We start from the raw sequence: 15,194 nt of genomic DNA on the forward strand, positions 1-15,194 counted from the left end.
CACACATACACTAGTAGCATCAATTTAGCATCACCAAAACCCCTAATCTACTTACCTTTGGAAGGTAATCAAAGCATGTCGAGGACCCCCCCAATGGAAAACAGACAAACTCCAGGCAGGGTGACCCCCTTATCATGAAACAGATATCAAGTATACATATTTGTATTCTAAAATGTTTAAAGAGCTGTAATATCATGAATGTAATGTATTCTGTGAGGCGATCACTGCCTGTGTGCTCCTGTCGGTGTTAAGAGAAAGCCCATTTTAGAAGCACATAGTGATTAATGATTTGGTCAGGAAACCTATAAAATATGAAGCATTTAACATGCTACTTTAGTTACAATGGGATTTAAGAAACTGTTGTAAATGAAACATCAATTTTAAGATGAAGTTTATGTTGATCTACTTTAATGACAAAATAACTATGAGATTAAAGTTGAAATTTCAAGATTAAAAAACCTCCATATAGTGTTCGCTGAAATTCAGCTTTTTCCCATGTGCTTTTGCCATTGTCTTTTAACAAAACACTGAACGTAAGGGGCTATTTATATTGATTTGCATATTCAAATAGGCACAATTCTTGGAGGAGTCTGGGTGGGGCTGTAGGCATGAGCATGTGCATTCAAATTCACATTGATTGGGATTTATAAAGGGAAGTGCATAGAACTTTGCCTACACACAGTTTCATGCACTGAATTATTTGTGCATACATATATTTCTAGTTTTGTCTGTAAGCCATGTTTTAATCTGAATTCTATGCAAGGAGTTATGCATAAGGCCCCTGGTGATTATTAGCAAGCTTGGGTTAGAGTTGTGCGATTTAAATCTAGACCTGAAACACAAATGTATGGTAACTTTCAGAGTGTCAGAACCTATAGCAGGTGTCTTACTTTACTGTACTCTTTATAGTGAAGACAGGCAGAACCTTCTTCCAGACTAAACCCAATAAAAAACTCCTGTACAATACGAGCAAACTTATGGTTCATCCCAGCTCCCTTCAAGGGAATCCATGTGTCTTGATGTTCAAATGCAGACAGAGTATGTTGGTATAGACAGTAGGACACCACTGCAATGCAATAAAATGTAGTTGTTAAAATATTGCTGTTTAAGTTATTACTTTCTGAGACATAAGCCCAAGAGTGTGACAAATGGAAATGTGGGGAATATAAGGACACCTTCTACACATAAACACAGACAGGTCTTCCTGGTTGCTACCTACATGGCATATCCATTCAAGTATGGCTTAGACATGTAAGATGCAAGGATATGTGACGCCACTTGTGGGCACTTGAGAGGGAAGGCTCAGGATTTCTAGAGGGATTTCCCATTAGTTTGTGTGTTTCAAAAGCTACTGTCTGATAATAATAAGATCATTGAATGTGGTGTCAGGAATGGATCTGGGGTAAATGCAGAGTTTTAAGACACAGACAAAGAGAGAAGTCGGTGATAAAACTGACTTATCATTCCTTTATCATTTTGTATTGATTTGATTATTATTATTATTATGTGCAGCTTTGTTTTAAGAAGAACTCACAGTATTCCCTAGGTGTTTGTTTTTACTTGCTGGTTTGAATCACCACCATTTTTTAGCATCTTCTAACAGTTACTGAAATACTAGTGTAGCAATGGACCTGTTACTTGAAAGCATTCTGGAAAAAACAAACTTTTAACATTTCCACAAGGTTGGTGCAAACTGAAACAGAGTGTCAGCCACTACATGATGCCTACATGCACATCCACTTTGAAGCAATGATGAGAGAAATGCTATTACTTAAAGCAACACATACATACACACATGATACATATTCATATACACATAAATATACACACAGAGTTATGCACATGTATACACTGTTGCACAGTGGTTATTGCTGCTACTTTACAGAACTATAATATGCTCTGTCCAAATATAGGATTCTTAAAGACCAATGTGAGCCAGCATAATGTTTTTTCTGTCAGCCAGACAGGTAATCTTTAAAGCAGCAGTTGTCTCCCAATGATTCCGTTCCATTAGATTTCTCGAAAAGCCCCAGGATTGCCAGCTTGAATATTCCTTTTGTAATGCTACCTAACAAATAGTTTCTAAGTGTAAAAGTCCAGTTGTTCTATTTAATTAGAGAAATGCATACTTTATGATTTACTAAAAACTTATAAATCTCCTGATTAATAACCTAATTATTTCCTCTGGTATTCAAAATATATATTTAAAACCTTTTAGCAATAAATCCCAAATATTTTCTTTTTAGTCTTGCCCCTCTGTGTTTAATGGACTATCAGTGCAAGTCCACTATTTATTTATGACTTTTAACAATAAAACAGCTAAACTGCCATGTCACCATGAGAATGCCGTAATCTGTAATTGGTTGCACATCTTGAATGGCAACTATATCACTAAAATAATTTTTAAAAATTGCACGGCTATGTAAAACAAACACCTACAGTACATGATTTGCATCATGACACTTTAAGGATATTGACTGCTGAGCTGTGGAATGCATTAATAAAAAATGCCACAGACTGTATTGTGAGACTCATTTTTTAAGTGCTTCTATGCACCATTAGAATATCATCAATACTTATTAGAAATTATCTTTTAAAGCCTAGTGTTCGCTAATGCATTTCATATCAAGGCTAGCTATGACTTTATAATTTTATACTCTGCAAAGACATTGTAAAAAAAAAAAAGTCTTTTCTTCTTGATGTGTAAGAGGATATATATTCAATAGCAACTTGCAATTTCTTGCAAAACTTGTCACATGGAATAACCTTCATTTCCTAAAAAAATAGACTGATGTGTTTCTTAAAACTTCATTTTAGCAATTTTTGAACCCTGCATACAACTTTAGGAATGCCTGTACGTTGCCACAAAACTAAAGGCAGTTTACTTGCTTTAATGAACAGAACAACAGATTTATGGCTTTGCTAACACAATTACAAAGATTAAGAAAGGTTATTATTGGGATACTAGTGTGATAGCTGCTGAAAATGAGCCTTTCAGTAATATGTGAATAATACATTATAATTCAGACAATTCAATCAGTTATATCCATTTACAACATTAGTACTGTAATGTCTTGGAAATACTTTTAAATAAAATACATTTCTAGGTGATTCAAAACTTTTGAAAACTAGTGTGTATTTTATATTGTATATTAAACATTTTTTTTAATAATAGGTATAGGTAGCTCCATAATCAGCACAAATGTCTAACAACTTTAAAGGTCTAAGTTTGATCCCCAGCTCAGTTACTACTGTACTTATGTGGAATCTATATGTTGGATCCGTTTCTGCCAGATCCTCAGATACTTCCGTGTCATGTGTGTTATGTTAGTTGGTGGCTCTGAATCTGTAGTGTTTGTGAGCACTGTGATAAAAAAGCAGACTCAGAAAATAGATGAATGAATATATAGATATCACCATATATCTTCCATGAACCTCATCTGAACTACTACTACGTCATATGAAAGTATAGTTACTGTAACATTGCCTATAGGTAAAGGTGCATTGCTTCAGATAAAAGACAGCTGACTTAATGGTTCAGATAAAAAAAATAATCCTAGTGTGTATTCCCTATGCAGATCATTGTTTCTTCTTTTGGTGCATTCTAGCAAAGCATTAATATTCAAATATTAATCCTGGAACAGCTGCATGCAGTAATTGCAGTCCCAGTAAATGTCACAGTAAATTAATCATGACTAATTATCGTTTTTATCCCAAAACACTTGAAATACTGTGCCAGTACAAATAAGGGTGACAAAGTGAAAACTTTGATTTCTTTCACACCTTTATATAATTATCATTAAATTATATGTTTATTATATATGTGTGTTTTTTTCTTCTTAATGACAACTGCTTTGGTTGGATGGATTGGTGCCAGCAGTTCATACCTTCCAGCTGACTATTAGTGAGTTACGACTTATGTAAGCTGAAATAAGTTTAAGTTTTTAGTTGTCTCGCTTTACCAAGAAAAGTAAATACCATTGATTGATGCAAAACAATTTTATTAAAAGTGTCACTGGTTTTTATTAAATGTTCCTACCTCATTATATTTTTGTAATACATAACCTGTAAGCCTGGATGGTGCATTTATTAATTAAGGATTTGATTTTATAGACATGGTTTTGTTTAAAGCAAGATTTATTTCCAATAATGTTACTGAATAAAACAGCACTCTATACTAAATCTCTTTTCCTACCAATTAGAGAAACTAACACCTTGAGGCAAATTGTGCCACTCCTACCACTGAACTGCAGATAACATTACTGTAAAATTTCATTACTGGCAGACATATGTCTCTTCAGTCTTGGAATAAAGACTAGACATTGCTAAGCAGCGACTTAAATGGGTTCCTGTGATTAGGTAGTCAGTGTGCCACATTAACCAGACACTTAATTGGCATTTACAAAAAGCATCAATTCTCAAATTTAGTAATTCTACTTATTTCGATGATGTATGAATGAGCAACATCAGCTAAATAATTCACTGAAAATGCATCTAATCCCTCTGCTCAGGACATTGACTAACTCCTACGCAACAGCTACCATGGGAAGATATGTACTTTAATCTAATTTCACATCTGTTGTGATAAGCAAATAAGGGTGAAGTAAGTACTGATCCACAGACCAAGACCTAGATTTAGTCATTTCTTATCTTCCTTTTGAATTCCACATTAAAAGATTTTTTCTTTCTGAGTAGAGAATACAGAGCAGTCATATTTCAGCAAATAATTCAAATAGGGTGCCTATTTAAAATATTATTATTTTGAAAATATCAACATCTTTACCTCAGGCATTCCAACTAATCAACAGAATTGAATTGAAACTTCACAGAAAATTATAGAAATCATCAGGCATACCAGAGTAAAAACATCCTGTAATACCCATGAAAATATAATGCAAAAGTAGATGCAGGAGGTGGTATGAGAATTTTGGATGTCATTTCTTTATTGTTATTTAAAAACTGTACGATAAAAGTATGACTGCTGCAGTGATTAGTGCTGCTTCTCCATTGCCTTGGGAGACTAGGTTTGAATCGTTTTTAAGATCTTCTTTTCTTCAGTGTTCTCTGCTTTTCCTTCCACATCTCAAAATGCGTGCATATTATGTTGTACATTATGTTAAGGAATTTACTATACATAGGATAGACTGGTTTGTCTCTGGTCATGACGGAAGATGGTTGGGGAAAGTTAAAGCCCTGAGGTGAAGGTGAGCCTTTATGAAGCGTCTGTGTCGTGTTTGATGCTGTTTGAGACAGCAATAGACATGATGAACAAAGAAGTACATAAGGGACTCATAGGGTGAAAGGAGGCTTGGGTGAAAGACACCATGCTGAAAAGGAAAGTTGGTCTGGTTTAAAGTAAAAGGGATCAAAGCTGTAGACACAAAGGGTGCCTATAGTGATAATGTTGGAAAGAAAATACAAACAAATTAATTACAATACCAACACAGTATTGCTCATGTTAGATGTTAATGGAAGCTCTTCCCCACTCTGGTTAGTAGAATAGCTTGTCTGTCTTTTAAGGGACACTTTTATACAGAACATGACGGCGAATGTCAAATGAGAATGACTAGGTGGATATGCAAAGCTTCTCAGAGGGAGTGGAAAAATATTTAAGAGAAAGATTACAGCTGAAGCAAGATGTTGTGTGTTAAAGAGAGACGGGCAATGATGGTGTGGGTATGTGGGGTGGAAGGGGAGGAATGACTAGGGAAGAAATGGAGTGGAGTGGGTGAGAGGAAGATATATGAAACTACAAATGAATGTGGTGTTGTGTGACAGTGTGTCTCATCATGTCTGTCACTGTAATGTAGAGGCAAGGGAATTGGCCAACCTGGTAGAATAGACATAATGGCTATTGAAAGGCTAATGAAAAGAGCCAAATAGTATATTTAAATATATAGTGGATATCACTGAATATAATTATTTCTCCCTTTTATCTTCTTTTCTAATCTCTACATTAATCCGCTCACTTATTTTCCACCCAATTTTAATTTTTATTTGCAATATGCATAATGAACACTTTATTTCCATCAGTTAGTAACGTGCTTATTTAAACTTCTTAAATTTTTATGATGCGGTCTCTTTCCCTGAGGCTTTTCGCAGAATCTGAAAATTGTGCATAATTCAAATATGCATGTTATACTGTATATTCTGCTGCTTCCTGCATCGGTTGAGGATCCCAGTAAACATGCTTGTAGTATTTGATTTAATAAGAATATTAAGAGATTGGACAAACATGAGAAGACCAGTGTATCAAGCTCAGTCAATTAGCAAATACCTAGATATTGCCTGTGTGAGGTGATAAAACTAATTCTACCAAATATCTCTCTCTTTTTATATAAATAAATGAGGATAACATCAACTTGTGGTATTGCCACAACCGACATGGATATGTTTTGTTGCCTGAGAAAACCCTTGTACTAATTGTCAACAAGTATGTCACAAATGTGCATGCAATGCATGGAACAGAAGACTGTTTGTTCTGTTTCTAATGCCTTACAGTATACCAGGAGAAAAGGTTTAGAAAGAAGAATCCAGTCCCAAAATCAGCCTATACCTTTCAAATCTCATCGCATCACTTTCAGACCTACCTCATCTCTGACATCAGCTTAAGGAAGTAGAACATTACATGAGAATGCTGTGAATTATTCAGGCAGCTGATATATCTTTTTCTAACTAAACATTGTCATAGTACATAAAATAATTTACACCTATTAAATTCTACATGGGTCTTTTAAAGGGCAACACAATTTGATTCATTTGATGAAGTTAATGACAATCTGCCATTGTATGTACAGTATTTATTTTAGTGTGCAGTCCTATCTTATCTAAAGAATCCCAAACTCATTCGAGATATGATAACTTTCAAAACCTTTTCGATGCAGCTTGCTAGAGCTGGAAATGAAGCAGGCTTACCATTTATATGTTCTTTATTTAAGTCTTAAAATAAGAATTTAAAAAATATTTCAAAAGTAAGGAATGTTAAATTGTTCAAATACTGCATGTGTGTGGCTTTATTTCCCATTTGGTATTAAATATTGAAAGTTTACTATATCCACTGTTATGATGAATTTAAAAAAAATAAGTGAGGTAACCTTTTTTTATTTTCATTCTTTTGCCAATTTTCCTAAAGCATATTTTTGAGCTGTTATCACCATGTTTCTGTCTATTTAAAGAAATACAAAGATATTCAAACACCAAGTACATCCCTATACACATGCCTGCTGAAATGCAAGTCCATGTAATTTGTAATTTAATGCTTCATATTTGTATGTATTTATTTATTTATTTTTAGATTTATAATTAAAATTTATCATTATTAGTATGCATTTATTTATCAAAAATTCTCTGAAATTCATCTTCGAATCCTATTACTGTCAATTAAATTTGAATCTAAACTAGAATAAAAATAATTTTTTGTGTCAGTTTAAATTTCTTTTATATGAAAATGTTTTATGCATCAGAAATGTCAATTTGTTTCAAGTAAACCACCATAAAATTACTGCATTTCAACATTTTCATGTAAAAAGCACAAGCCTGAACACCAAAAGGACTGCAATGGAATGGTGTTATTTGTGGGCAAAAAAAGTGTCAAAATCTGGTTGGTTGTAAAGACTTAAAAGTATGCAGTCTACCAGGGAAACACTGATAACAAATGTATGTGTGTTTATATATATATATATATATATATATATATATATATATATATATATATATATATATATATATGTATATATTTACATTATATATTTACATATATACACACACACAATATACTGTATATACACACATAATATCCAAGTAAGTACAAAATTTCCACTTCTTGCTAATCGTTTAACATGTTTTATACATATAAAATACAAATGGTATCTATTGAATAATTACATACATTTAATGGGTTCAGCAAAGTAAATGAAAATTGCACATTTTACCATTATAAATTAAGACAATATGTTTTAAAAATCTGGGCAACAACATGTCAAATCAAGAAACACTCTTTTGATGAGCTCTTAAGCACTTTTAATGGCTAACAGAAAGACTACCCATGAAACCATGTCAGGTATAGTCTAAACCTTCTGATACACTTTCAGCTTTTTTAATTTGGTTTCACAGTGTTTTGGTTGGTTTAAGAAGTGTTGCATTACACAAACAACAGCTCTATAGTTTTGAACATTTACTGCACCATTAAATACAAAAGTATCTTATTTTATATCAATGAACTGCTATCTCCACCTCTGTTCTTTGCTAAATGTCAAACAATTGTTGCTTTTCATAAACCATGTTTTCCATAAAGCCAAGAAATCATAAAAAAAAAACTGATTCACTGAGACACTTGCAAAAAAGCACAACTTTCATAACATTTTCACAGAAATTTGAACAGATACTGCCACAGCAAAACTATTCCCAAATTAGAGTTATTAAATTATAGATGATGTTTTAAAAAACCTGACCATCGGTACTCACTAGGGGTGTGCACGGGGTCCAATACTCGGAATTCAGTTCTGCTCGGGATCGAAGGTCCAGATATTCAGGATTCAGTTCAGTTCTGGCACGGGTTAATGTTCCCTTTATGGAAAATTCAAGAAAATGGGATTAACCGCATTAATTTGCTGTATGAATGGTTGAGCTGGCTTCAGGACTGCTATAAGGCACTCTATGCAGTTGGAAGACAACGATGACAGACTATAATCATTTGTCTAATCTTGAACATTACTTCTCTGATAAATTTGATTTGAAATGCATATTTGGAAGTCACATTCACATTATGACAACTGACCTGGCTCAACAAATAAATAAATTATTGGTGCTCACATTCAAAGAATGATAACCTGTAAAACTCAGTTTGTGATTGAGCCGGAAGTTAAACCCAAGTCCCAAATGTAAAAAGCTGATAATATTCCCATTTTTGTGTGAAGGCATATTGTGTTGAGTTTCTTTCATAAAATCTAAGAGCATTTCAAAGAAGCTAAAATCTAATAATGATGTGCTCAATATCAGTATTACATATAGAACTGATTGAATTGTGAATGTCTAACAATATTCAGTAACAATATTACCAGAGGATCCCATAAATTGGGATACAGGACAAAAATCAAGTGTCTTAGAAAACAAAACATTTTTATTGCCAAGTCTTTAATGCAGTATGTATGAAATCTGGGACACATATTGTCTTGACACAGACTAAATTTAGCTCCTAGCCTTGCACCACTTTGTTAAGAAGTTTAGGAACTATTGCACAAAGAGAACAAAGAAGAAATTTCACTCTGGCTGCCACAAGGCTCTGCTGTAATCCTAGTAATTCATACCATCAGATAAACTCTTTTTCCTGAGAGGACCTAAATAACCTCTAAAATAGTTAAACATGGGAGCAAAGAAAAGATAGACAAGTTTTCAAAGATGGTGTGAAACAAAGTAAGTTAGAAGATAAGCCAGGTAACAGGGCTTATTGTCCATCCATTTCAGTCTGAACTAAATTTTAAAAATACCCATATAATGTGGTTTACTTAAAAAAAGTAAAATAATAATAATAATAAATGGAAAAAATGCACTCTTTTTATATACACATTTGGTATAAACAATAAGTCTATCTACATAACCTGACAATGCAGTTCTTTTTATTTTTTCTATTAGCAATGCAAATTCCTTCATATTAGTAAATCACAATTATAATTATGAAAATACAAATAAGTTTATTAAACCAAGACATTGAGACTGTGTAAAGAATTTTAAGAGACTCACACTTAATGTGAAATGTGACAGAATGATCCTGCTTGTTAATACCATTCTTAAGACGTAGATGAAGGACAACAATCACAGTATATTGCACATAAACAAATTGATTCTATGGAGAATTAAGGTTTTACTTAACAGTACAAGTTACCAGAGCATATTAATATACAGTATGTCAAAGTTGTGATAAAATTATTTTGACTTCAAAAATACTCAATTTAGAATGGATTAATTGAATGTACATTTGGAAGGAACAGTATGGCAAAGGCTCACTGCCAGGACAAAAACAAGTCAGGGTAATAACAGATAAAGAATGAGTGTGTGTGTGTGAGTGAGTGTGTGTGTGTGAGTGAGAGAGAGAGAGAGAGAGAAGGAGGAAACAAGAGTGTTGTGGTATTGCATTTGCAAATCAGGGAACTGTCCTTGATGAGTGGATGAAACACTCAGTCTGAAAGAACAGCAAGCCTGATGAAATATTTTCCTTTTCAGACTATAAGGTCCGTCATTAGTTATCCCTACCAATAAGTAAACTGTGATAGGTAAAGATTTTTAGTAGTTTTTATGTAGCGGTGAGAAGACAAGATGACATTTCTTTCTACCTTGAATTCTAAGGTAAAACATTTTTGTATCATTTTTATAGTATTTTTTTTTTATTTATGCTTTGATCTTCCATACTACAGTGAGGTAGCATGCATCACCACATTTTTTAAGTGAAATTTACTTCTTGTAAAATATGCTATGTTTAAACTACAGCACTCTGAATCGAACCACTAGTATGTATTAAAGTAGTTATATTTGATAAGATTACACTAATACTTCCTTGTATAATGCTATGATAAAAAACAAAAATATTTATTTTAAACCATTTTCTTAAGAGCCAAATAATCTGGTTTAAACATAATCTACTTTGAAGGCTTAGCTTAGATGTTTATATAAGAACTAGTTATGTATCATTATTGAGTATGATTTAAATCTAGTAATACAGTATATTGATTATATGGTATTGCACATAAGTAGAAAAAGCATACTTTTTAATTTTTTATTTATTTTTTGGTTTCACTAAAGGCAGCAGAGTGCATTTTATCATTGCCCTTACAATAGCAATTATGAGTGCAGAAAATACATAGAAGTACTTCAGGATGTTAATCAGATAATATCAGGATAAGGAGATGCAGACGTCTCTTGTTGTTAGCCCGTTGGGGTCCAAAAAAGCAAAGTCACAAGTCCTGACCTAACCCTTGACCATCAGCAAACCCATTAAGGTCATGTCACCATACCCTCACCTTCACAAATAGCAAGAAATTTAGTCTCACAAATTAATCTAGCAATAATGAAAATGGGAAATTGGAGTTAATGGAGGAAACTCGCGAGAACACAGAGCAAGAACATACAATCTCTACACAGAGCACAGGCAGGTTGTGGCAAGTGATTATTAAAATTTATTAGAATTCAACATCTGTATGACAAGGTTAAAAAAAAACGATTAATGACACAGATTTAGCATTATTTCCGGTCATTTTAAGACCCTTTTTGTCTACCCAGAAATCATCATGCTATTTTTTTTTAAGTTAACCTGATACAATATAGAAACACTCACTCATTCTGAACATGTATAAAAACTCATGAAATATGGACTATAATAAAACATTACATAAATTCTCAAACACAAAATTCACATTTAGGACTGCATAAGAACTGTTTGCTAAGAGGAGAACTTTCCTAGAAAAAGCACCAGTCCATTACAGAGCCCACTCACGTACACAGACACACAGTCACAGATAAGCTAAATTAGGAAGAAAACAGGAGCACTCAGTGGAAAACCCACATATTTAGGAAGAACATGCAAACTATATATAAAAAAACTGTATACAAAAAATAAAATGCAGTTGTTTTGGAAAGGGTTACACGTTTCTGGATTGTTATAGAAAAATATTTTATTTTTGGCAAATAAGAGAGTTTAACCGTAGCTTTAAATCAACAAGTCACTATACAGCACTAGTGCCCTGCATAAAAATATGTCTAGATGTTTTCAGAGTTCAAATGCAAATTTATTGAAAACTAATGATATAATAATGGAGTATTTCCATGCCAAACCAACTCCACATAATTTTACTCATTTGTTATTCTCTCTGACCACTGCTGACTTTTAAAATACTTAACAAAGAATAACCAAAAATCACTTTTAATATGTAAAGTGGAAATACATTAAGCTCTTGAAGTTGTATTTTTACTAACCATAAAATTTTGAGAAAAACAGGATAATACTGTTCTGTAAAATAAATTGTATTTTAGCAATTTTTTGTGAACAAATTTTTATTGAAATACAAAATAAACATTTTAAAGGGAAACATAAGCCATTGGCGGCACGGTGGCGCAGTGGTAGTGCTGCTGCCTTGCAGTTAGGAGACCCGGGTTCGCTTCCTGGGTCCTCCCTGCGTGGAGTTTGCATGTTCTCCCCGTGTCTGTGTGGGTTTCCTCCGGGCGCTCCGATTTCCTCCCACAGTCCAAAGACATGCTGGTTAGGTGGATTGGTGATTCTAAATTGGCCCTAGTGTGTGCTTGGTGTTTGTGTGTGTGGGTGTGTTTGGGTTTGGGTGTGGGTGTGGGTGTGTTTGTGTGTGTGTCCTGCGGTGGGTTGGCACCCTACCCAGGATTGGTTCCTGCCTTGTGCCCTGTGTTGGATGGGATTGGCTCCAGCAGACCCCCGTGACCCTGTGTTCGGATTCAGCGGGTTAGAAAATGGATGGATGGATGGATGGACATAAGCCATTCTGATGTGAGTTACAATAAAATAAAGCCCCATGTTCAGCACCTACCCCTACTCTACCAATCCTCACCCTGTCACCCCATAATGCAGCCCAACCCAACCCTGTTACTCTGAAATTCATAGCGACAACAAAAGAGTAAAGGATCTCATGAGAAGCAGCAAGTGAGGGAACAGCACAGCATCTACCCCATTATAGAGACAAAAAAGCTAAAGATTATGATTGCAGCCAAGACCAGGGTGCACCCATGCTCACACCAGTGCCAGCAATTGTCCCTGATGAATATAGCCTCTGCCAGATAATAGAAAACGTCTACATGAATGAATATGTGGAGAAGCAAAGGGGTGCCAACATAGAGTATGGAAGTAAGAACACATCGGAAACCCCAGACCATTATTTTACTTTATTATTGATTCTTTTCAGGGTAGCATGGTATTACTTTACTGTTACTGCTAATAATTTTTTGCAGCAAGTTTGCTGGGTTCGTCATTGACCTTATTTGCCAAATCTTCCCCTGAACATTTGCTGTGCAGCTGGCATCAGCTATTGTTTTTCCCCCAGTGCCCCATGATGTTCTGTGAGGCCAGCATGACATCACAGGGCTGCAGTAGCCCATGTTGGATGTAACAGCCCTCTCAAATATATAACACTGACCCATCATAATAAAGGTTCAGAGTCTGCAAGCAGAAGCCAGCCCTCAGGTGCACAACAGAGAGTAGAGACTTGTACCCAGAGGCTGCCGGTGTACAGCTCTCTGTCTTACACTCCCACTTCCACTGCTAGTCTTTCATCATACAAATACTAAGGCATAATAGGCCCCCTCTGCCCCTAGCCAACCCCTACATCCAACATCTAAAATGGCACCTGACAAAGTTGTTGTTGCTGTAGCACCTGCTCTATCGTCCCCATTCCACCACCTGATTAGTTGCAGCATCCGAAACAGACATTCATAAAATGAATGAGTTCTGGATCAGCTGAGATTTCCAGACCTCTGCTGCCGATTTCAGGGACTAGATGGGTCCTTTGTCTGTTCCCCTCTATTTAAATATTACTGTTCTGATACCTAATTCTGTTAATGATCACATATTAGGGCCAGCATTGTACAAATAAAACTAAAACAGTGTCTGTTTATTCTTGCACTTTGAGTCTTTCAAGACAAACTTAATCTTTAATGGAGCTCAGGTTCTCATGTGTCTCTTCTTGAAATTAACAAAATGTATTCATCCTTGGAGAGCTCTCTCACCTACAAAGGAATGGGGCTGCACAACCCACAAGGAAAAAATATACATACAGGTTAAGCCGGCTGCATCACTCAATCAAGAACTTATAAAGGATTTTATTACCATGAGATACAAGACTTGTACATGACCACAGTTGATCTGGAATTTCTGATTTCTGTCTGTGTGAAAGTGTGGTTTCCTTGTAATTAAACTGGCTCTAGAAAGTGACAAGGCAGCCCAGTAGATGGTGGTCGAGTGGTCAGCACTGCTTCCTCACAGCTCACATCACATTTTTGGCCCCAGCACTCAGTCCAGCGTAGCAGTCAGTTGCTTCCATAGTCCTCAGGTGGACTTAAAAGACCACTACACCATTATAATCCACTCAGATATACTTCAGTATCTCCTTCCACATTGACCTTAATGCATTTTGCTGAATTTGGCAAAATTCCTGAACCTTAGGTGTTTTCACTGAGCTTAAGCTAAAGCAAATTCAGTGGGGTTCGCCCATCAGTATTCATGGCACATCACTGTGGATGTGTCCAAGTGCACCCTGCAATGAACTGCCACTTCATTCACAATTTGTGGTTGCTTTGCAGTTGATGCTGCCAGAATAGTTTCTGGCTCCAAGTGATAATGAAGTGAAATTAATGTGTTAAGGAAATCAATGTAACCTTTTACTTTTACTTGTTTCTTTTAAAAATGTACAATTACAAAAGCAGAAATAGCCTCATCCTCCAAAAGTAGCAACATATGGTTTCAAAAATAAAATTTAATTTTATGACAAGTGGAAAAAAGCAGCCTGTTTTGTGAGCCACCTTATGTATTCACACTGGTTGTGAGTGTTACTCTATAAATAAGTTTATTATGAAAAACTGTTACTTGGTTGAAAAACTATTAAAGATACTACTGGACATACATCAACTTTTACAGCAAAACGTCAGGTTAATATGTCCCTTCAATAAAAATAAATACCTAACATTCATAACATTTCCTTGCTTGTACTGTATCTGTGTTAATACCATATATAAATTATTTAAACAATTCTGACAAATAAAGATTTGTTTTTTGCAATTTAGCTTGAAAGTCTAACATTTCCACACAATCATTAGTGTCACAATAGCAGGTTGAAATGTTTGTATTCACATCCAAAACAAGTTTGTTAAGTGGATTGGTTCTTATAAAAACAACTCTGTATGAAAAAGTTTTTCTGTATGTTTGTATGCCCTGATATGGTCTGCTGACTTGTCCAGGGTTACTTCCCACCTTGTGTTACCAAGTATCAATCTTGCCCATGAAACTCTGAACATGATAAGTGGGTAGGAAAATGGATGGGCGGGATTTAGCTTGGGCAAGCCAATTAAATGATGTCCTTGTGGATATAACCCATTAGATACTACAGGATCCCTGAACAGATTTAATAAGAATAATTTTGGAGTCCACATGTTAAACGTTGTTTTGAAGCAACTTGTAAGAAAGATAA

The 15,194-nt window shown here is 34.8% G+C and overlaps 1 protein-coding gene across 4 annotated transcripts in view; it reads right to left on the reverse strand.

The window, feature by feature from the left end:
• The window catches only part of LOC120523744 (protocadherin-9), an 878,443-nt gene that overhangs the window by 756,257 nt on the left and 106,992 nt on the right, over nucleotides 1-15,194 (reverse strand). For 3 of the 4 annotated variants that reach the window (XM_039745319.1, XM_039745317.1, XM_039745320.1), the window contains exon 3: nucleotides 8,464-8,565. The exons of the other annotated variant lie outside the window; for it this stretch is intronic. In XM_039745319.1, the coding sequence (XP_039601253.1) occupies nucleotides 8,464-8,565 (102 nt within the window). The remainder of the gene's footprint in view (nucleotides 1-8,463; nucleotides 8,566-15,194) is intronic. 4 annotated transcript variants of the gene reach the window in all.

This window comes from Polypterus senegalus, chromosome 2, assembly GCF_016835505.1.
Source record: "Polypterus senegalus isolate Bchr_013 chromosome 2, ASM1683550v1, whole genome shotgun sequence".
NCBI classification, from domain to species: domain Eukaryota; kingdom Metazoa; phylum Chordata; class Cladistia; order Polypteriformes; family Polypteridae; genus Polypterus; species Polypterus senegalus.